General features: G+C 33.9%; 1 protein-coding gene across 3 annotated transcripts in view; it reads left to right on the forward strand.

Moving 5' to 3' along the window:
* The window catches only part of HECW2 (HECT, C2 and WW domain containing E3 ubiquitin protein ligase 2), a 369,280-nt gene that overhangs the window by 274,688 nt on the left and 69,379 nt on the right, over positions 1–25,213 (forward strand). For all 3 annotated transcript variants that reach the window (XM_031960290.1, XM_031960289.1, XM_031960291.1), the window contains 3 exons: positions 7,120–7,254; positions 10,179–10,281; positions 14,929–15,025. In XM_031960290.1, coding sequence (XP_031816150.1) covers positions 7,120–7,254; positions 10,179–10,281; positions 14,929–15,025 — 335 coding nt within the window. The remainder of the gene's footprint in view (positions 1–7,119; positions 7,255–10,178; positions 10,282–14,928; positions 15,026–25,213) is intronic.

Genomic DNA, 25,213 nt, shown 5'->3' on the forward strand with positions numbered 1-25,213 from the left:
AAAAAAAAACAACAAAAACCCACCACAACAAAAAAAGATGAAAATACTACATTGTGATCCATATTCAGTCCCCATAGTCCTCTCTCTGGATACAGATGGAATGTCTCCATCACAAGTCTATTGGAATTGATCTGAATCACCTCATTGTTAAAAAGAACCAAGTTGATTATCACATAATCTTCTTGTTGTGTGCAATGTTCTTTTGGTTCCACTTACTTCACTGAGCATCAGTTCATGTAGGTCTCTCCAGGCCTCTCTGAAATCATCTTGATGATCATTTCTTATAGAACAATAATATCCCAGAACATTCATGTATCATATCTTATTCAGCCATTCTCCAACTGTTGGGCATCCACTCTGTTTCCAGTTCCTTGCCACTACAAAAAAGGTTGCATAAACATTTTTGCCTTTTTATGATCTCTTTAGGTATCCCAGTAGAGATGCTGCTGGATCAAAGGGTATGCACAGTTTTATAGCCCTTTCAGCATAGCTCCAGATTGTTCTCCAGAATGGTTGGATCAGTTTTAGCATATTTTTCACTTCATTTTTCTTGTTTGGGAGTGATAGTTATGGAAAACACAGCTAATATAGAAACATTTTGCATGACTTCACGTGTTTAACTGATGTACTTTGCTTGCCTTCTCATTGAGTTGGAAGGAAAAAAATTGAAATTCAATTTTTTACAGAAATGTTTAATTTTTTTTAAAAGAGATCGTTGGTAACTTTGATGTAGTTTCATTTGAATGATTATATCAGAAACTAAATTGGACAGAATTTAGAAGTGAGAGTTAAGAGAAGAAGTGGATTGCCTAATGTAAACAAATTTCTCAAGAAATTTAACTAAAAAGAGGTGGAGAGATGTAGGATGATAGTAGAGATAATAGGATTAAGTGAGGGTTGAATTTTTATAAGGATAGGTGTGGGTGTGTTTGTAGGCATGAGGGAAGGAGGCTTTAGAAAGGGAAAGATTGAAAAGTAAGGATGGTAATGAGGAAATATTCTGGAGATGATGGAAGGGGATGTGATCAAAAATACTTTTATCTGGTGTGTCCTTGACAAGGAAAAGAGGCATCTCTTCATTTGAGACTGGAGTAAAGAAGAAGATATGGGGGGAAGATGTTTGAGGGATGTGAATTATGAAGAAACTCTTAGATGATGTACTTAATTTTTTAAAAATTTAAAAATTAAATAATTAAAATTAAGTGATATTTAAGGTCTCCAGCTAAGAGAGAAGGAAGAAGGGCTGTTGTGGATGATTTGAGAAAAGATAACAAGGCTTGGACCTATAGATGTGGGGAGTTCAGTAGCAAATTGAGCCAATGATTGCCGTGTTCTAGTAAGGGCAAGGAATTGGATAACATAAATTTGAAGTGGAACCAGTTAGCAAAGTTTCATGATTTACTCTAATTCTTTTGTTCTAAGAAATAGAAAATGGGAATATTCCAAGATCGGACTTTGTTCTTATATGACCAGTGAGAGGACATGGAGTAAAGGATTCTAAAGTGGATCCAGTGGATCCAAAGGATCAATATCTTTTGATAATGTAGAATTGAATTCATTCAGCAAGGGGCCACAATAGGAAAAGGAGATGAGTTTAACCAATACAGAGATGATAGAACTGGGAAATAACTGAATGATATAAAGAACAGAAGTAATGACAGGTTCAAGGACTGAGATTCAGGGTTCTAATGCATTAGGGAAAGGTATAATGATAAAATTTTATACACACACACACACACACACATATATATATATATATATACCCACATACCCATATATACATATATACTAGTTAGTTTCGTTGTATAAAGGTAGGGGTTCTGAAGAGAGAATCCATTAAGGAAGAAAAGATAATGTCCTGGGAGTCAACAGATAATGGTTCAAAGGCATGTACATGAGAAAGGGAGAGAGAAAGACAGAAACAGAGACAGAGAGATTCTTATCTATATATCTCTATCAATCCCCATATACACATAGGTATTATTTTTTTCAACCCTTTCCCCTTTACTAATAACAAGTAACCATTCTTTAACCAGAGATCTGTGCAGTGTTTACTACCATCATTTGCCTTCCAATTAATTTAATTGAAAAAATTGAAATATTCCCTCTGTCTTCAGCAAATAGTATCATTCATATCTCTTCTATATTTTTACAATGGTCAAAAGATTGTGAGGGAATACGGGAATACAAGGAATGATGTAAGAAATCAGTCACATGTATTCCCCCACAACATTGGGGAAAGAGAAATAACAAACTCCAACAAAGGAAGGAATATGTGAGTAATGTTTTGTTTTTAATTAAAGTAAATTAAAATAAATTATGTTTTCCAACCTCATAGTACATAGTTTTGGGATAATCAATCTAGCTTTATTGTGGTGCTTCATTCTTAAATTATGGTTCTTTATTGTGATCAAAACCCTATTGTTCAGTGTATATGTATGAACAGGGTAGTTGTATGATCCCCATTTTATTTGGCAAAGATTTCTATGTAGACAATTTCAATTTCTTTTAAAGCTGCATTCTAGTTTTGTTGAGGCTGTAGTTGTTATGTCTTAAGAAATACTAATGTCCTTTTCTGTTCTTAAAATAATAACTTTTTTTTAGTATTGTGTGAAGAAAAATTGTATTTTTTTTGGCCTTGCTAAAACACTACTTGGCTCCAACTATCTTAAATTTCCTGGCTTTGACTGTGCCCTGGAGCAGGGAAAGGATAGAAGTTTTAAAAATGAGACTAGATTTTGGTGTGTTTGTATTCTTTTTGTTTCTTACCATGGTTTGAGTGTAAATTAGTGAAGAGCTAGAAAGCTTGAATTCATATCCTTAATGAAACTTCACATCAGTGGTTGTGACTTCCTATTGTTCTACAATTACTTTACTCTCTTAGATGTTCTCTGATATAATCCTCTGTTCATGCAATCAGACTAATATGTTGTTTTTCAAACAGAATGCATAAGCAAATGCTGCGTGCTTTTAATAGATAATTATATGGTATTAGGGAATTATGAAATATAGTGTGCCCTAAATGAAAGACTATTAGGTCAATTTCTGTGCCAGCTTAAACTAGTTAAGATGTCTTATGGGACACATTCCTTTTCCCCAAATTAATTAGAAGGCGGTGAGCTTTGGAAAGATTTCTTGTAGTAATTAATACTTGTTTTACATGGAGAAATGACAGTCCTTTTACTCATATTCTGCCTTTTGCATGCTTTCCCTCTCCTTTGAATATGTGTATAAATTTTCACAGCTCTCCTGTGAATTAAATAATCCTTTTTATGCAGGCAGAGAAAGTCAGAAACGAAGCAGTCTTGTCCAAGGTCACAGATTGTGCCAGCATTGGAATGCCTGGGTCTTGATTCCTCATCCTGCATTCTATTAATGCTGTAGGTATGCGGTTTTGAGGGAGTTCTTACCCAGGACCTTGCTCCCAAAGTATTTGGCAGACTTAACAAGCATGTGTAAACAATACACATAGCATTCCATCTGCCTCTGAAACAGAACCCTTTGTGAGTTAGAAAAATGTCACCTTTCTACCACCCACAGCAGTCTCTCAAATGTGTTAGGGAAGAGGATCTCCTGAGTGCCGGGGGTATGCTGTCCATAGCAAACTCCCAGTGGCCCGTAACCGTCCAATGTCAGGGAAACAAACCACAGGCCTAAGGCATATGGTTAGGGAAGCAGCAGAAATGGGGAAATAAGGGAAGGAAAAAGACCATAGGGAGAGAAAGGGAGGAATAATGAGACAAAACAGAAGAGAAAGAACGAATATTCCATTTTCTGGGGAGTGGTCGTGTCCTTAGCTGACAAATAGCCTCGCTGTCTGTTGTTTGGTTTTATTTCATCTGGATGCATAATTTCATCCTAATAGGAAACTCCCTTGTTGGATGAAGATCCGCAGCTCTTTGTAACAAATTTTGAGAGTTACCTGGGGTGCTAAGAGGTTGTGACTTGCCCATAATCACTTGTTCATATATGTCAGAGGAGAGATTTGGGTCTTCTTAGCCTTATACTTGATCCTCTAAATTTACTGAGTGCTTAATAATAAAAAATGACACTATTTGATATAGAAAAATGTTCTGATGAAAGTATTCCATAAGGACAGGTAGGCTTTTACAGATCTCTTGCTGTACAATTTTTATTTTTAAAAAATTGAGTAATAATTTTTTATTCTCAAAATACATGCAAAAATACTTTTCAATATTCACCTTTGCAAAACTTTGTGTTCTAAATTTTTCTTTCCTCCTTATCCCCACTTCTTCTCTAAACAAGTAATCCAATACGTTAAACATATGCAATTCTTCTTTATTATGCTGCACAAGAAAAATCAGATCAAAAAGGGAAAAATGAGAAAGAAAGAAAAAGTAAACAAACAACAAAAAAAGTGAAAATACCATATTGTGATCCACATTCAGTTCCCGCAGTCCTTTCTCTGGGTGCAAAGGACTCTCTCCATCACAAGTGTACTGGAACTATCCTGAATCACCTCACTGTTGAAAAGAGCTAAGTCCATCACAGTTGATCATCGTTATAATCTTACTGTTGACATGTACAATGATCTCCTAATTCTGCTCATTTCACTCAGCATCAGTTCATGTAAGTCTCCCCAGGCATCTCTAAAATAGTCATCCTGATAGTTTCTTATAGAACAGTGATATTCCATAACATTCATACACCACAATTTATTCAGCCATTCTCCAATTGATGAGCATCTACTTAGTTTCCAGTTTCTAGCTTCTACAAAAAGGGCTGCCACAAACATTCTTGCACATGTGGGTCCCTTTCCCTCCTTTAAAATCTTTTTGGGATATAAGCCCAGTAGAAACATTTCTGGATCAAAGGGAATGCACAGTTTTATAGCCCTTTGGGCATAGTTCCAAACTGCTCTCCAGAACGTGTACAATTTCTCAGTCATACAAATTGGCAGAAAAGTACAAAGAATACAAGGTTTCTAAGTATTTCAGCATTTGATTAAGACAAAGCAGTCTGAAAGGCTCTCCTCTAATAGGAACTCCTATGTATATTTTAACATATTACACAATTTCTTGATAAAAACTCATATAGATAATTTATGTAATGATCTTCAGATTATTACTATCAAATAAGGCATAAAACAGAAAGACATATGCTTATCAAATGTGTCTTCTATTGTCATAGAACTAATCCTGTATTAAGTTCAAATGGAAGAATTCCCTATGTGTTAAAGTATTCCGGATATTCCAGTTTAGGGGTGATACTATGTTGCCCCAGAGCATTAGAGAGCCATCTCAACGAAATTACTTAAAAAGAATGATTATTAATCCATAAAGAGAAAAACTTAATGACTGAGAAAGGTCCTTTTCAAACTTTGAGATAATTTGCATAGCCAGTTGGAGGGCCAGTCAATTATCAATATATTAATGAATATAACTGGGACCAGCACTACACATAAATGAAAAATTGTGTCCTAAATTACATGGTAGATAATAAGCTGGATTGCATTGCTGCTTATTGAAAGTCCATTTTTTAAAAACAAAATTGTTCTCTTCTATGGTTGCAAATTGTGGACCATCATAATTCCGAAGAATAAAAGTTATAAGGAATACAGAGGTCATTGGAGAGGAATAGTAGGCAACAGTCTACTTCCAGGAATGACCTAAGCTAGAAAAGCCATTTAAAAGATATACCAAAGATCTGTCATTTCATCATTGTAGGTAGTTTCTCCAGAGATACAGGTCACAATGCATGCCAGTTCAACTAGAATGACTCCTATTTATGGCTTTCCAGAGTTCACCATCATGGGTCAGCTCACTATAACTACCTAGGCCCTTCTCATGTTCTCTTGAAATCTTGAGGTTACAATGGCACACATAAGCTATCCATCAGACTACTTTCCCCCATGTTACAGTGAGATCATTCCTGGTTTTTTAAATCATACATTCCTTTGAAGGCATGCTTTATATCATTTATTCTTTGTAACTTTTTGTTTGTCATTTGCTTCAGTCCTCATCACACAAAATAGTGCTGTTCTTCAATTCTTTAAATGAAATGATCTACAAACGTAGTTCATTTTTTAAATATAGTTTTATTTTTTTCAATTATCAGGCATTTATATTTTTACACATCCCTACTGGAAAGAAAAGGAAATGAAAGAAGAAAGGAAGAAATCAAAGGAAGGAAGAGAAGGGAGGAAGGAAGAAAGGAAGGAAAGAGGAAAGAGTGAAGGAAGAAAGGAAGGAAGGTTGGAAGGGAGGAAGGAAGAAAGGAAGGAAAGGATGGAAGGGAGGAAGGAAGGGAGGGAGGGAAGGAGGGAATGAAGAAGGAAAGGAAGGAGAAAAGAAAGGTATCACATAAGAAAAGTCAAGTAAATGAAATTCTCATGTTGGCCACTTCCAGAAATGCATTTCTTAATCTGCATATTAGTTACCATCATTTTTCTTCTTCATATCTTTAAAGACCATAGTCTTTGATGATTCAAAAGTACACATTACTAATATTTGTAATCTTTTGCTTCACAAAACAATTGGTGATCATTAAAAAAAATTTTTTTCCCCAAAGGCTATAAAGTTGTCTCTGTTTCTTCTTTTCACTTCTGGACCCAAGTTTTCAGGATCTGTCCAAAATGTATATCTCACACTTATATGTATATAAACAGACAGATAGATAGGTGGATAGATGGGTGGATGTGTTTATATGCATACATATGTGTATTTTGTCCATTCAAATATACATTTTAGTCTAAACAATAATCTAGATAATAGATATTTTTCATTCATTTTGATTTTCTGGGATGACTAATTGGTGCAAATTCATCTTGAGCTGTTGACAAATCATGTGATCTCTCAACCTCAGCTTTTTCATCTGTGAAAGGAAAATGTCACAGTAAATACTTTTAAGTCCTATTCAAAGCTCTACAATTAATATAATTAGTAATAATATTAATATAGTTAATAAAATAATATAACCCTGTTGTAAAAGGATGTTAACAATAAGATAAAGATTTAAAAGACTTTGTAAAAAGAGGGCTAAGAAAGTGACTCCTAAGTATATTCACATAATCCTAGGTTGTATAAGAGCTAGCTACCTGCAGCAAGAGCACATCTAGAGATGCAGCAAGTTTTAACCATAAGTTTGTCTGTCTCGTAGGCTTTTTTTGTCGACCACAATTCCCGTACCACCACCTTCATTGACCCTCGGCTCCCACTTCAGAGCAGCAGACCAACAAGCGCTTTGGTACATCGGCAACATCTGACCAGACAGCGCAGTCATAGTGCTGGTGAAGTGAGTCACAAAGTGTTCTTGGGGACTTTCCTGGTTGCTGATGAAAACTGATTAGTTTGTGGCTGCACTTAGGTTGAGCTGGCCTAAAAAAAACTTTCCTTTTTTTTTTTTAGTTTGATGTAAGGTATTTTAATAAAAATTAAGGTTTAAAATATCAACAGTTCTCTGAAAACACAGAAATATAGTAAAAGATTTTTGTTTTTTATTTAAAAAAATGATCTTATTCAGAGAAGATGGGCATGGGGATGGGGAGGGCCACCAATTTTTTTTACAGCCTTATGCGTAGATGGCTTCATAATTATTTGTTGTATATAATCACCGTGGTTAATAAGAAAGTACACATTCAAGTCAAGTCAATACAGATTTCTTGTTGAGCACTTCCTAGGTGCCAGGCAATGTGCTAAGTACTGGGGATATAAAGAATGGCAAAAACTGTCTCTGTCCTCAAGAAACTCACAATCCAGTGGGGGAAAAAAGAATATGTAAACAACTTTGTACAAAACAACTACAGAGAAGATAAATTGGAGATAATTTCTCCAATTTCTACCATTAAGTAACCAGAAAAGATTATTTGCAAATTTTAAATTTCATAATTTGGAAATTAACTTAAACATAAGTAAGAATTCCTTGGTAAAGGGGTGCTGGAATAAAAGTTTGGAATTTCCTTCACTGATGGTCTTTAATACTGAAACATGCATCTCTAGGGAGGGATCTCCGATGTGCCATCATGCTTGTTGGAGATAAGGAAATGGGTTCTTAGGGTTATAGATTTAAATGCCAGAGAGGATCTCAGGAGGTAGTTAAGGAGTTGGGCTGGCTGGTTTCTTCCAGCCCTAAATCTTTGGCATATTGATCCTAAAAGGTTTGGCTGTCATATTAGTGTTTTCTTTGGATTCTTAATGCAGTGGCATATTGTAACCACTTGAGGGCACTCAAATTTCCTAATTACAAGTCACAAACAGCTTCACTTCATTACTTAGAACAGTGAGCAAAGGGAGTGTTCAGGTATATAGGTCATTTGTCTTTCCACCAACAACTTAAATGTCTTTATTGTTTGGGCCTTGTATACATTATATGAAATGTGCTTGGTATTTATATACTTAACAAATAGCACTTAACAAATGCTTTTATATTTATTAATTCAATGAATAATTCAAAACCTTTCCCTAACGCATTAGTAGACAACAGCCAAATTTGATATTCTTTATATCTTTTCAACATTAGCATGATATGCTTTGGATTCTGGACTGGTGAAATTTCATGACTGTATTTGATTCATTTGAGTTTAACTCTTTTGTAATTCCTTTTCTCAAAGAGTAGTCCAGTTCTGATTGGCTTTCTGTGTTTACTAATTGTGTATGTATGTCTCTGTGTGTGTGTGTATTTCTGGAAAGATATTTATGTGAAGCTCATATAAAATTTATAGTGATGCTTGACATTCTGAGTATTTATAGCTCAAGAGCAACTTGTAAATCTTTACCCTAGTTATCCTGTAAATTAGTAATGCTATGTTGCAGGATACTGGCACAGTCCATTCTACAAACACAAACAAATCTCTTACCTTTGGACCTGGTACTTTAAAAACAGGTAATATATTTCTACTATGGCTGATGCCACATTATTCTTCAGCAAACTCACCTTATTTTTCAGTTTTCATTAAGCAAATAATTCTAAGAATTATTCAAAAGTGCCCATTTTCAGGGAAGCCACAAATAAAAATGATAACAGTTCCTTAAGTCTCTTTTATCAATTTTTTCTTAGAATCTAAATTATTGTGATAGCCTAATGGACCCAATTTCAGGAAGAAATGCCAAAATAAACACTATCATTGTCTGAAGATTGTTTTTATGTGAGACAAAGATATACGGTTATAGCAGAACTCACCCCACCTAATATTCAGTTATCTTCTACAATATTGTTAAACCTTTACAGGAAATTCCTACTGTCTAGTCAGTGGTAGAAGGTATATCCTGTATTATAGCCTATGTCAACTTGCCTATTCACTGTCTAATTTCAAGAAATGAGGAATTGGGGACAGGTCTCATTTCTAGTTCTAAGAATGGTGACACATAACGCCCTACTTGCAGAAAAAAAAACTTACATCTTTGGTATCTTTAAATAGTACCTTCATCCTGGTAAATAAAAACCATGGGTATTGATTGATCTCACAAAGGCAGTGGCTGACCTCATTGTACAAACCCAAGAATTTACATAATTCGTCAATGTGAGAAAAGACGCATGAGCCTTTCCGGCTGCATGACTACCTTTGAAATTTAGAATATCCAAAATATTAAATGATATAATACATTAAAATTGATATGTCTTTGAATGAATAGAAGTGAGGATATATTACTAAATATTAATATATAAATATGATATATGCAATCATCTTCTGATATCTTACCTCTTATAATTTGTGTTCTATGACATTTTGATAGAAGAGTGTATATGTGTTTATAAAGATGAAAAAAATCATAAAATATTAAGTTTCTCTAAAATATCAGATCCTCAAAACAAAATTGTTTTACATGTGTTTGCATATCTGGTTCAAGAACCTGTGTCTACAGTATGTAATAAATTAATTCAATTTAATACAATTTAATTAAATCCATTTGCTTGCTGCTGCTACCAATTATCTTATGTGGTATTTTCCAAAGGGAAATAGCAGAAAAATAGGCATTAGGAAGCTAGTTAAAGGCTCCTGATCAATTCCTTTATTTAAATTTATAAAAAGAAGGAGGGAGGTTTGGTTTAAAAATCGACATTTGGTCATTGCCCTAACTTGGCTCCCAAATCGACCCTTTTCTTGTTCAGGATTCATTTCTACAAATGTATAAGCTATTTCCTAATAACACACTCTCAAGGTACGCTTTAGATGAGGACTCTAGTTCTTTGGCAGGATGTGACTATGTTTTTGTTTACAGGTAGGAGAGGACTCTCGACATTCAGGGCCACCAGTTCTTCCTAGGCCATCCAGCACCTTCAATACAGTCAGTAGGTCACAGTACCAGGATATGGTTCCAGTAGGTATGTGATCATTAGCTATTTGAGTCTTCAGATAAGGAAATTTTCATTTAATTTTACATATCAATGTGCAGTATATGTGTGTATCTATGCTGTTTGTTGCTATGGGTGTGGGGTCTGGATGACTCAATTGACATTCCTTGCTGGGGAATTTTGACCTTTGAGTACAGTACAAGATTGAAGTGATTTGAAAACTGCCAGCACATCACAATTATATCATATTAAAAAGCATTGTCAGATATGTTTTTGCACTTTGAAGTTCTATTTGTATTTTTCTCAAGAAACTTTAACAGTTTTAATTCATATTTGAATTTTAAAAGCATTGCATTGTTTAAAAAAACAGAAAAATTATGGCAAACTTTTATATTTCTTAGTATTTTCTGAATATAAGTATCTGATTACTGAAAAGTAGAGAAACTGACTTACTATAAGATACATGAAATCTGGTCATTATAGATTCATTGAAATAAATATGCCCCAGACTGTAAGGTCTAAGACTAAGGATATGTGACTTTACTGTGGTGTAATTAATTAAATGGAAAATACATTTGCAAAGACTTTTGAGAAAAGTGGCACTTCACTCCTGTTGCTCACTCAAGCAAAATAGAAATATTTCACCTTGTACTGGAAAAAAAAAAGTAGAGAAGGATCATGGAATAGTGGAAAGAATGTTAGTCAAGAGACCTGGGTTTTGTCTTTCTATTGTCCTTAAGTTTCATTATATCACATAATCTGTTTCTACAGTTACCTCACTTATAAAATATGAGATAATCTCTAAAGTTCCTTCTAATTTTAAAATTCTGTGATCCCATAATTCCATTGCCAAATGATAATAGGAACTTTCTTTTGTGTGAAACATTAAAAGATTTATAATATTTTTAGATATTAAAATTTTGTTTAATTAAAAGATATTCTCTCAATAATTATGTTGACTGAAATAAAAATGTAAGCAGAGAAAAACTTGGGAAATAGTTGAAAATTTTTCAACTTTTGTTTTTAATTATCTAATATATTCTTGATTCCTTTAAACTTTTCTAGATTGTAAATGCAGTATTCTTTTTTCTTTTTAGTTCATCTTTTGTCTGCTTCCTAGCACTATCAGGAATAAGTATGACTGTTAAATTTTTTTGTTTTGTTTTGTTTTGCTGAGGCAATTTAGGGTTAAATGACTTGCCCAGGGTCACACAGCTAGGAAGTATTAAGTGTTGGAGGCTACATTTGAATTCAGGTCCTCCTGACTTCAAGGCTGCCACTCTATCCACTGTGCCCTATAGTTTCCCCCTAAATTTTTATTTGTCTGATGAATGCATGTTTGGAAAAAGATGAAGAAAGCAAGGATACAAAATTCCTTAAACTTCTAGATGAAGTCATCTACATGAAGTAGAAGAAGAAGGAGAAGTTGGAGGAGTAGAAGGAAAAGGAGGAGGAGGAAGAAGGAAAAGGAAGAACAAGAAAAGGAAAAGGAAGGAGGAGAAAAAGGAAGAAAGAGGAAGAGGAGGAGAAGGAAGAAAGAGGAGGAAAAGAAGGAAGGGGGAGGAGGAGGAAAAGAAAGAAGGAGGAAGAAGAGGAGGAAAGGGAGGAGGAGGAGAAGAAAGAAGAAGAATTCAACAACAACATGATGATAATGAGACCATTTGATCCAACCCATACATGAAACAGAATCTTCAATATACTGATAACTGGTCAATCATTTATTTTTTGCTTGAATATCACTAGTGAATAACATTAGAGTCTGGGGAGGAAAGATGAATGTGATATGTAACCTCTGAAGACAATGCATTCAATTTTTTATAATACCTTTAATTATTAAGTTCTTCCCTACTTCCTGACTATAATTACCTTTTTGGAACTTCAATTCTTCAGTCCTATTTTAGCTCTCTGGAACTAAATGAAACAAATCTATTTTTATTGATTTTTTTCTTTAAACCAGGCATTAGTCAGTAATTTTGACCTCCATAGAAGCTTCTGTGTGTGTATGTTAAAATCTGTTCTTGTTTAATATTTTTAAATTTTACTTATTATCTATAAGTTCACTCCTTAAATTTTTCAAGTCTTAGAATGTAATTTCTTCTCTATGTTCATGTCTAGGTCAAAGAAATATAATGAAACTCTCAATATTACCCAAACAAATTTATAGCTTTAATGTGGTGCCACTAAATGGAAAACTTCATAAAATTAAATAAAGTCAAATTGTCAAAAATATCTAAATGAATTAATTGTAAGGGGAAAAATAAAGAAGTACTAGCCTGCCAGATGTTTAATTATATTGTTAAATAGCAATAAATAAAACTGTCTAGTAATAAGGAATGAATAATAGGAAAAAAAACAGTTGAGTTGAGGCCATAATCCTGAAGCAAACTTAGGGACATATGATGTGGATAGATTTAACATAATGAAACATTGGAGGAAGAATTAATTATTAATTAACAACTTGGGATTATAATATAATAAAAATATAAGATTATATCTGAATCTCACATAATATATCACAATAAATTTTATTTTTTTCAGAAAGAAATCTCTTATTTATTATTATTATTATTATTATAGTTTTTTATTTACAAGACATATGCATGGGTAATTTTTCAGCATTGACCCTTGCAAAATCCTCTGTTCCAACTTTTCTCCTCCTTCCCCCCCATTCCCTTCCTTCAATGGCAGGTAGACCAATACATCACAATAAATTTTAAATGCCTAAATGATCCATTGATATTATCCCATAGTCACTGGTTGCTTTGGTTGCAATAGAACATTTTAATCAAAACAAACAAAAGAAAATGAATAAAAATGATTCTAATTCATGGATTTTCTATTTCTTGCTGCAGATATTATTAGCCAGTATCAACTAAACATACATGTATGAATTCTAAAATTGAAGTTATTGTTACTAAGTGGGAGAGTGAAGTTATATCTTTCTCCACAGTTGTGTTGAAAAAGATCCATCTGTCACTGCCTTTTATATATTTGTTGTAAGAATGACTTGTCTCAAGTTATCAAACTGTGCATACCCTTTGATCCAGCAGTGTTACTACTGGGATTATATCCCAAAGAGATTATAAAGAAGGGAAAGGGACCTGTATGTGCACGAATGTTTGTGGCAGCCTTTTGTAGTGGCTAGAAACTGGAAACTGAATGGATGTCCATCAGTTGGAGAATGGCTGAATAAATTGTGGTATATGAAAATTATGGAATATTACTGTTCTGTAAGAAATGACCAACAGGATGATTTCAGAAAGGCCTGGAGAGACTTACACGAACTGATGCTGAGTGAAATGAGCAGGACCAGGAGATCATTATATACTTCAACAACAATACTAGATGATGACCAGTTCTGATGGATCAGGCCATCCTCAGCAACAAGATCAACCAAATCATTTCTAATGGAGCAGTAATGAACTGAACTAGCTATGCCCAGAAAAAGAACTCTGGGAGATGACTAAAAACCATTACAGTGAATTCCCAATCCCTATATTTATGCACACTTGCATTTTTGATTTCCTTCACAAGCTAATTGTACAATATTTCAGAGTCTGATTCTTTTTGTACAGCAAAATAACGTTTTGGTCATGTATACTTATTGTGTATCTAATTTATATTTTAATATATTTAACATCTACTGGTCATCCTGCCATCTAGGGGAGGGGGTGGGGGGGTAAGAGGTAAAAAATTGGAACAAGAGGTTTGGCAATTGTTAATGCTGTAAAGTTACCCATGTATATATCCTGTAAATAAAAGGCTATTAAATAAAAAAAAAAATAAAATTAAAAAAAAAACCAGCAAATTTGAGCGGAAAAAAAAAAAAAAAGAATGACTTGTCTCCTTCCTGGTGTTCATCATTCTTACAGAACTTACTCTTACCTATTCATAATTGTGGCTCTGCCATTTGTCCCATAACATTTCATCCCAGAAGAACCTTTCTATTTTCTTGTGTTGCATGCTGGTTTAACATTTGTATTCTTAACCTTCCAAGAGTTAATAGCTGTAGTTTATTTTCTTTATATTCCCTGTGTTGTAGTCTTCCTAACATTTTAATGCAAATTTCTTTGTAATTGCCATTATTTGGCTGTCATCTGTTGTCTGTTGGAAATTGTCTGATAGGATATGCAAAATGTCAGCATCATTCTTGTCTTGCTACTTGATGATAACTATGATGCCATTAGCTGTTTCTGGTAAAAATGCTCAGTGAGGCCAGATTTGATTCATGGTACTAGATTAACCATAAAGTAATTGCTGCTGTTGTTTATTCATTTTAATTGTGCTTGTCTCTTCATGATTCCATTTGGGCTTTTCTTGGCAAAGATAGTGGAATAGTTTGTCTTTCCTTCTCCGGTTCATTTTGCAGATGAGAAATGTAGGCAAACAGAGCTAAATGATTTATTTGCCCAGAGTCACACAGCTAGTAAGTGTCTGAGGGCAGATTTGAACTCAGGAAGATGAGTCTTCCTGATTCCAAGCCCAGTGCTGTGTCCACTCCACCACTTACTCCCGAGTCATAAAGTAAATTAGATATTAATTAAAATCATAATACTAATACTAACTTAAAACATATCCAAAATATCTAATTATCTTTTTAAATTTTGTGGGGGTCTTTTATTATTAACATAAATTCCCAATTGTTCTTAAAATTATTCTCCTTTTCCATTAACACAGCCTACAATGACAAGATTGTTGCATTTCTGCGTCAGCCCAATATCTTTGAAATTCTACAGGAGCGGCAACCTGATCTTACCAGGAACCACTCACTCAGGTAACCATGATGCTGTTGGTTTTATTATTCTATTTTTGGGAAGCAAAAATCTCACTTTTCATTAACACTAACAAATACTGGCACTGATCATTCATTCTTTCTTTTTGGTACATTAGGATACCTTATAGAGTGGGAGATATTGAAGATCAAGGGCTTGTCAATCTTTTATTTAACTTCAACTTCTTTTGTGTGATAGCTTAGTCAAGGAACATCCCAATAATTTGGAACTCTCACAGATAGAAGCGTTTTTTTTTTCTTTTTGCATTAACTTCTAATTGAATTTCAATATTTTATTCAACTATAAATTTTTTGACAAGATTATTCTGAAAAGTGATTGATTTATGGACTTCCCTAGACTGCCAAAGGGGTCCAAAAATACAAAAAAAAAAAAAAGTTTAGAACCCTTGATCTAATTGAATAAAGTGAGATTTAATATAAACTAACAGCAACTACATCTTAAATTTGTAGAAGCGTTCTTAAAATGAGAAAAGAGTAAGTTATGTTTGCAGCCCTGAGGTCATCCTAGTTTTCCAAACCAAGTAGAAGAAATGAGACAAAAATCCTTCTGTTTTGAGAATTGACTGAGAACCCAAAAGTGTATGAAATTGAGTAAAATTGGGTTTTCCAAAGTCTTATGGTGGACATTCTCATTTTATTATAACAATAATGCATTATATTCCCATTATAATATGACGCATTTCATAAATTGAGATTGAAATCACATATTTTGAGAGAAGGAAGGGTCAAGTACAATGAAATCCTCAAGAAATATCATTGTTATTTTTGTTCCATAAAATAAACATTTATGTTGTAAAAACACATTCTACATAGTTCTGTTCTAGTTCTTCATTATTATACCAACTATAGCCCAGAGTTCAGTGCAATGTGATTCTATATTATGCAAGAGGATTTTGTAACCAAAAGCATAGAATGTAACAACTCAATGTCATAACTAGAAATTTGAGACTCCAGAGCAGAAATTTTAAAGCTGTCATTTTTGTGCTAAGCCCTCCAAAATGTATTGCTTTGGCAATAAAGATACCTCTAGTGAGCTGAATATGTCTTATAATTTCCCCCATATTAATAATTAGATTTCCACAATATAAATAATTCATCTTCATCAAGTCAGGGTATCCACCCACAAATTTGAAGAGTACAGTAGTTAAAAGTAGTGTTTTGTAGTCTTTGGATCTTTGATAGTTCCCAATTACTTCAGATGTTTCAGGGTCTGTGTAATTGTTATGAAAGAGAAGGAGGAAGAGAAGTCTAACATTTCAGTTTAGTATTGTTTCATCTATAATACAGTCTGTAGCATAGACCCAGAAGATGGTTTTCTCATGAGGCTTCAATGTAATTTTTTGCTGAATGAAAGCAATGAGTTGTCAGATTCTGAACTGTTATTGTGCACATTCATAACTTAGATACATTATAAAATGGAAAAATTATATGCTGTCATGAGAAATGGAAGGAAATGAGATCAACAGATCAGTTAGATGATATTGTTCCTCTTAGTCAGGGTGTATGTCATAGTTTTCTCTCTTATAAAATGGGCAGTTTGGGGTAGTAAAATATTTAGCTTATCATTACAAAGGGGAAGTTTATATATCTGAAAGAACATTCTGTCCCATGTAGTTCTAAATTGCATTGCAAAAACAATTTCCAGATGGATAGGGTGACTTGTAGTGTTTGTCACTAATTTTTGACACTTTTCATAATAGATTTAATTACATAGAACAGATCATTTTTTTAAAAAAGCAATCTGGAGATGAAAGTCATCTATAATCCATTCTGTTACATCTAAAGTAATAGTTTCCAACCTCATGATATGTCATTTATAATCAATATTATACATTATATGGAATTTCCCCCATTTATTTCCATGATTTCCATTTCAGAAATCTGTTAATTAGAACAGGTAATTTTTTTCTTTTTAAACCATTGCATCTTACTTTTGATTATTACAATTATAGAAAATCTATTCATTACCTTAATTTATTTGATTTGTTTATAGGTCTTTTCCTTTCCTACCAGAATCTACAATTATATTTATAGATGTATATGTACATGTATTTATATATATGTCTTTATATATAGACATATATACACACATACATAATAAACATATGTTTATGTTATCCATAACACATCATAAAACACTGATTAACTTTTAATTTCACTGATGTGTCTAGTCCTTCAATTACTAAAGATGGTAATCCATCTATTTCTTTTCCTCCTGTGTAAGACTTTTCTGTGTCATTGCATAAATGCATTATAGAAGAGTTAATGCTCTCATGTTGTAGACCTACCTCTATTTCTTTAAATAGTGTAGCATCTAGATTGTGTCTTTCTAGTCATGAAGGTTCTTAATGATGCTTTTTTTTGCACCAATCATTACACTTGTCATCATCAATCATACAGTACAATATTTTTATATCTATTATACATCTTTTTGATGTCCTCTGGATCACCTATGATTTTGAATTCAAAATCATGTTGTTTCAAGTTGTATAGTCAAGTTTTACATGCACATGGTAAAAATATACCTTACCAATATTTTACAGAGTTACCCCAATTGAAGTAGCTAATTACATCAATCAACCATCTAAAAATTATTAGGCTAAATTCAAATTCACTGATATTTCAGCCAGTCTGAAGCCAGTCTATTACTGAAAATATGACACAGGTTTTTAAAAGTTTTTTAGTTGGTGCTTAATCTATATAAATCCAGTTTTTTAGTTGGTATGCTTAATCTATATAAATCCAGTCCAACTCTAGTGTTGTCTAGATATTTCCATCTTGACAAAAAAGGAGATATTGATATTTGTAGCAAACTTAATATCAAAGAGAGATCTAATTACTAAAGTATAGGATTATACTGTCCTATCAGTCCTATCAATCAAGTAAAAAAATGAAGTTCAAGTTTTAATTCAGCCATTGATTTATTTTGGCATTATAACATCAGCTCTGGGCCGGCCTTGGTGTTTCCAGTGATATGAAACTAGCAAAGTTTATAAATCATTTTTATTGCTATTCTTCTAAAGTATATATGAGTGTGTTTGTATGTATCTATGGCTATCTATTATTATTCCTGGAAAGATCTGGTAAAGTGAGCTTGATATTAATCAGCATAGATGATGGCTGTCAAAAATTGCATATTACCATTTAAATATTTGAAAGCATATTTTACAAGGATAATTTTATAGTTTACCAAATGAAAATAAAAAAGGTGTTTAGCTGGGGTTTTTTCCCCCTTATACTTGTCAGGCACCTCAACTGAGCAATCTGTTAACTTAATATTATTAGTATATGGACCTAAAGAGTGCTCTTTGTTTCTCTTACTCCTAATCTGATATCATCCTGGTTTTGTTTATTTGATTTGTATGTTTAAAAAAAAAACAAATACTTAGCAATATAAAGACGGTTCAGATAGCTTTTTTGTATGTACCTCACAATAATAATGGGTGAATTTGCTGCCTTTGTGACAGATGCTTTTAAAAGTAACAGTAACTCCAACAATCCTTCTAAACTGTGTTGATAAAGATGGATTAGAACTATATCTATGATTTCATTGATACTAAGATCTTCACAATAAATAAATTCACATGGCCAATGCAGGTTGTCAATTGCTCTATAATTTGTAGTTTTAGAGAATTGTCTATGGCACTGAAAGGATTTACCCAAAATCTTGCAGTCAGTGTTTGTCAGTTGTCTTCCTGGCTTTGAGGCTAGGTCTCTGTTACACCTTTAGAATAAGACATGCACTTTGAGCTTAATTTCCACTTGTACAAAATCAATGTCGATTATATATATGCTGCAGTCAATTTATGCCATCTTTCCATTGTCCACTGGATCACCTGCAATGAGGTTGTTTTTTCTTTGCCTAGTGTCAGACACATAATAAGTGTTAGTATATGTTTGTACTTATTGCTTCTGCTGATGTTAATGATTGTTAATGGTATATCACTTTATAGCTAACAAATAAGGTATTATGGGTCAATCTGTTTATGATGGTAGGACTTATAATTAGATAGGGACCTACAACAATGTTTATTGCATATTTATAATAATGGTTTGAGAAAATAGATCTTATTACCCACTTCATAAATTAACTGTGTTATAAAAAGCTTTTGCTGTATAGATGTGATTTCTCCTATAATCTAACAAAAACTTTGTCATAATGAATAATCAAACATAATAATAATAATAAATTACTCTCTGAAGCCATGATTCTAATTTGGATAGATACTTAATGACCTCTTTTCAACCCAAGTTTGCTCAGCTAGACTAGTTGTCACATTTTGTAGTTTTTGGCTACTTTGATATTTAACAAGCTGATATTGAGGGAGATACTTTTGATTCAGCATTTCATTTATTCTTGGAATAACTTATAAGAAAGTCAGTACCCATCCCAAGTGATAAAGCATCAGTCAAACAGCTAGTGTTTCCAGGGTCTCCATGGAGTATAAAATATAGTTGTAGATATTCAGAAGTCCATAGTAAAGAACAGACAATTCATCCTTCCTCAAGGAGCTCATAGTTCAATCTTGTATATAGGACAAAGATGCATGCAATTATCATTTTCTTGTACAAGTTCAATTACAAAAATATTGAGTGGTTAAGAAAAAGAATAGAAAGAGTGCTAGTAGGATTTTGGAGAAGTAAATTTCTTCCTTGTAGTTAATGGGCTAAATAATGGGAGGGAAAGAGTGGGTAGTGATTTGATATACTGGAGGAAAATTAATTATTATTTATAATGGTTTTGTATGGATACAAGATCAAAATTGGAGAGGGGAGCTAGTGATTGAAAAAAAGAAAAGAAGAGGCTTTGGAAGAGAAAGAATTAAACTCTATAAAAACAAGGTAGAAAAGATTACCTTCCTCTCCTCCACCTTTTAACTCTAATCAAAGTGCTGTACTTGGTGCCTCTATGTTATAGTCATTAACTCCTACAGCAAGTTGGTCATCCTTATTAGTTAACGTGAGCAATTCAAATCCATTAGAAAAGTCAATAAAATACTTTAGATGATTTCCCCCCACAATGATCAATCTACTCCATGAAATTCCAATAGTTTTTAGGTTTTTTCCTTCTGTTTTTTTTTCCTACTATTTTCCTTTCTCTTTCTCTACTTCTCTCTTCCTCTGTCTCTCTCTCTGAAATACCCCAAAATTAATTAATTAATTAATTTTTTTTGGTTCTGTGATCTCATTGATTCAGGAGTTTCTCCAATGATGCAAATAACAATTCATGCTTCCTACTCATCCTAGATGTCCATGTCCATGTGTTCCCATAAGTTCACCACAGGAGATCCTAGAATGGTTTGCCATTTCCTTCTCCAACTCAATTTTTTAACAGATGAGGAACTGAGGCAAAAAGGGTTAAGTGACTTGCCCAGTTAATAAGTGTCTAGGACCAGATTTGAACTTAGGTCTTCCTGACTCCAAACTTGGCATTCCTATTCACTGTATCACATAGCTGCCTCATCTATGTGGTACTCATTTTTAATTTTTGGGAGATATTTGCATTCCATGGTTCGTTGCTATACGACAATCCTAGTAGAATACTGATATTGGAAACATGAGCCTTCATTTCATGGAATGCCTGAAGTTACTAAAAGAATTCCACAACTTCCTGGAGGTAAACTAAGTCTCTCCCTCCTGTTCACCTTGGGGGCCAACTGTACTATCTGCTGTACAATTATTGATCCAGATATATAATACTTATGGACAATTTCTATAGAACAGTTTCTATGTTCTTTCCAAATACATGTTGTACTTTGGACAGTAGATCTCTACTCCACTTGGACAGTTAGGTAAAATTCTTTTGAGTGGTTACAGTTCCCTTAAAAAAGATTCTGCATGATTTGGAGTTTGAAGCAACCAGAACAATGTCATCTGTCAGATGAGATCATCTGGAGAACCTCAGCATTCAGATATAATCTCTTTTCAGCCTGGACTCACATCTATTTTCTCTATCACAGTGGCAAACATCTTTGACAAGAATGTGTCTCCATGTTTTATATTAATGACCAGAGGGTCATAAGACAGGGTTACTTCTGTTAAAGCAAAGAATTTTAAATGACTTTATGTGTGGATGGGAGGCAACTTGTTAGAAAATAGAATTTTAAGGAGGTATTTTGTTCTCCTGAATCAAACACTTTTTTCTTATTCAGCAGATTAAGTACAGTGGAATTTTTCATTTTTTCTTCCTCTTAAGTTAACTGCAAAAGGCTAAAGTTATGGATCATTATTGAATATCAGTTGTTATTCAATAATATCAAATTGAACATAACTGAAATTGCCTTATCTTGGGAATCCTTAAAGATCTTATCCTTAAAGACTAGAATGTCATTGAGCTATGTACATAGTTATTTAAGTACCCCATGTGGCAATATAAATCTAAAGTTGACACTTAATGCTACTTTTTTATCTCATACATTGATATTTCCCATCATTTCTTATGAACCTACTTTGTTTATTCTTCTCTATTTTTGGATATGCAGTTTGACTGGTATATCCATTTTTCTTGGATGCTAACAGGCCAATAATTTTTTGTTGTATATATTTCTGACAGTGCTACAAGCAAACACATATGCCAAAAGAGTTTGAATTTCAAAAAAAGGTAACAAAGAAAGCCATTGATTGCTAAAGTACATAATAAAATGTTTTGATACTTGTGGGTTACTGTGTTAACTATATAAACATTTTGCTAACTTGTAGAAAAAAATTGTTTTATTACTGCTATCTCACTATAATATCAGTTCAGGGTCTACTTGAGATGCTTTTTGGATGAGGCTACCTTCTAATTAGGTTAGATAATATTTACTATTAAAATTTTTAGATCCTTAAAGAAAGCAATTGTTTTTCACTTTTATAATCCCAGTGATTTGCAATAAAAATAGCTTAATAATAATTTGTTGAATTCAGATGAATCATAAGATTGTCATTAATTAAAATTCTTTGGGTAAGCTTTCAAGACACACCTGCTTCATAGTTAATTCTATTTTATGGCAGTGGTGTCAGAGTGATATCTTCTCCTATGTTGAATTACAAGGAATTTAATCACTTCATTTATCTTCTTTTAAAAGACTTCTTAACAATACATCTCTTCTGGAGGAAGGGAAACTGAGGAGCAGAATGATAAAGGCATAGATAAAACATAAAAGGTCTACCCATTCAGTTCAACTTTCATTCACATTGTATATTGAATAATACACAATAAAGAGGTTTACTTTCTCTCCTTCTAAGAAAAAGCCTTTTAGGGAAGAGCCCTGAAAAATACAATAGTTTCTATACTTCTGCTCTAGGTGCCATTCCATTTTCTCTTGTGCTAGCTGTGCACCCTCAGATAAGAAGCAAGATGTACATAGTGGAGCTCTGAACAGCTACAGCTCCCTGTGCCCCCTCCCCTCCTTAACACTCTTGGCTTTGTGTAACCCCAGAGGCTATTAGAGTGTCACTAACATATTGGGAACCCTTTTTTTATGATGTAAAATTAGCTAGGTAGTAGTTGAAATTGGGGGAGGAGAGAATGTGGAGATCTCTATATGCTAGGACTCCATGGGACATCTCAAACCAATAGAGGAACACAAAATTTTAAAGTTAGGGAAGATCTTAAGAGCCATGTAGCCCAACTCATCCTTAAAAGGAACCCCCCCTCTAATATATCCAACATGTGATCCCCCAATATCTATATGAAGACCTCCAGAAGGGGGAGCCCATCACTTATCAAAGGAACCCACTCCACTCTTGAACAGTTCAAACTGAAGGCAAGTTATTCCTGAGACAGAACTTAAATTGCCTGGTTAGAGGATCTACCTATTATTCCTGGTTTTGTCCTCTAAAGCCAGAATATGGCTAAGCTTTCTTCCATGTAACAATCCTTCTATGAAACAACCCTTCAAACTCTTCATCATGTCCAACCAAGTCTTTAGCTTTCCAAACCAAACATTCCTAGTTCCTTCAACTGATCCTCTCATGACTTAAAGGCCCTTTAGCATCCTGCTGCCCTCCTCTCGTCTATAGCTTATTAATGCCCTTCTTCAGCTGTGGTCCCCAGATCACAACACAATTCTCCCAGTCAATCAATCGACAATTATTAACTACTACTGTGTGACAGGTATTGTGCTAATTGCTGTAGATTTGAATGTAGAAAACAGCTAATAGACCCTGCCCTCCAGGAGCTTACAGTCTCAAAAGTGGGGGAAGATGATACACAAAAGGAAGCTGAAAAGCTAGAGGCTTGAGGGGGATGCTTAGAAGAAGGTGCTTATGGAGGGACATGGTAGAGAAGTCTGTTGGAGCAGTCCTAAAGTAGAGTGAGAAATGAGGAGAAATATTCATCTACTTTTTGACCATGGGACTGAGGCTGCTAATATACAGCTAATTTACAGGTCAATGGCTTCTGTGGTACTGTGACTTGAAGGTCAACATTGGATGAAAAAATAGGCTATAAGCAAGTTTTAGCTAAACCCTACCAATTACAATGAAAAGAGTTGCTATGTGGGACTTTCCCCTCCCCTCTTCAGCCCTTCAGGTTTTCAGGCCCTACTTATCTTTCAGAGTTGGGTGCAAACAGCTGTGATCTTTGTTCCCCTACATCTTGTTTCAGACTTGTGGTCAGGCTGTAGGGTGTGAAGAACCGTGTCTTGTGTGAATGTCCCCTTCCTGCCAAGTTATAAGCAAGTGGAGGAAGTGGAGACTGCCTGCTTGCCTGCATGCACATAACCTGGTTCTATGAACAACTTTATTTTACTGTCTCTTCCTGTGAGGCTTGAAAGCCTCATTTTTTCCCCCATAAACTTCCTCTTTAACCTCAGGACCAGAAAATAAGCTTGTGACTACTTGGCTTTTTTGCCACTTAGCCCCAATGCAATTTTTTGTTATGAACAGAGAACTGCACAAGGTAAACAGTTCCTGCTTTGTTTCCTTACTTTGTGGCGGAGAAAGTAAGAAAAAAAGAAGTGTGTGGTGCTATTTTATGTCATTTTCTACAGGATGCTAGATGGAAAGACAGGGATAGGGATTGGACCCATGCTTTTATTGGTATAAAGAAAGGAATTTCCTCTACCAATAAAAAAGAAACAGACAACAAACAGAGAGAAAGAAAGACAGAGAAAGAAAAAAAAAGAAAAAAGAAAAGAAAGAAAGAAGAAGCTGCTTCTCAGATTAAAAATCTTAGACAATTGCAAAGAACAGAGTTCTCAAATGACCCAGAAGAATCACATGGATAAACTGCAGCAAAGATGGCACTTGAAAACAGGCCTCCCTGGTTCCAGTGCCAGCTTAATACAATAACAGTTTTGAGCCTGAGTCTGAGCCAAACTGAGATGGAAGGGAGAGACAATTTCATTAGCTTTGGTTCAAGTCAGATATTAATCTCTGAGTATGATGATGAGAAGCTTGATGAAATAAGCCAGATTTTTTTTTTCTACTTTTGAAATTGCTGCTTTGGAATGTGTAAAGACACTTCCGTATAACTGAATCAAAATTTGTGTGCTCTTGCCCTATAAACAAAAGTTATGATAACTAATTTATTTCTTTGTTTTCCCCTTTCTCTTCTCCTTCCCCCTAGGTTTAGACATATCTATCTATTAGAGTGCTGCCAAACTGAAGGAATCAGTAGAAAAGCTAACTGATTTGTAGGCAGATTTTGCAATCCAGAGCATTTTGTGGTTTAGAAGCATTGTTACTTCTGATTATTTCAGAACTCATACTATATTTTGACTTCACCAAAATGGGTACTTGGCTTCAACAGAGCATTTTCTGTGGGAATTTTTGTCTTAAGACCGATTGTCCTGAGATGACCCGCTGGAGTTGATTTTCTAGGGCGTATCTGTGTTCCGGAGGAAGTGGTGAAAGTGCTTAAGTATTTGAGACACTGCCAGATGGCTAGCACAGGTAATCTTTTACTGGAATTAACTCCTATTCTACTTAGCATCTCATTTTAGCCTTTTAGGTGATCTAGAGTTGTTATTATTTTTTAATAAGCAATTTTAAAATGCTTTATTAAAAATAACATTGAATATCATGCAACAAAATAAACTTGCTAAATATCTATTTACAGTGAAATTGCTTAATTTCATTACATTAAGTATCTGTAGTTTTTCAGTCATTTCCTTTAAACTTCTTTCAAATTCTTTGTTCAATCATTCACATTTCTCTCAGATACTCACAGTTAGTATGTGTTCT

Source organism: Sarcophilus harrisii, chromosome 3 (genome assembly GCF_902635505.1).
Source record: "Sarcophilus harrisii chromosome 3, mSarHar1.11, whole genome shotgun sequence".
NCBI lineage: Eukaryota > Metazoa > Chordata > Mammalia > Dasyuromorphia > Dasyuridae > Sarcophilus > Sarcophilus harrisii.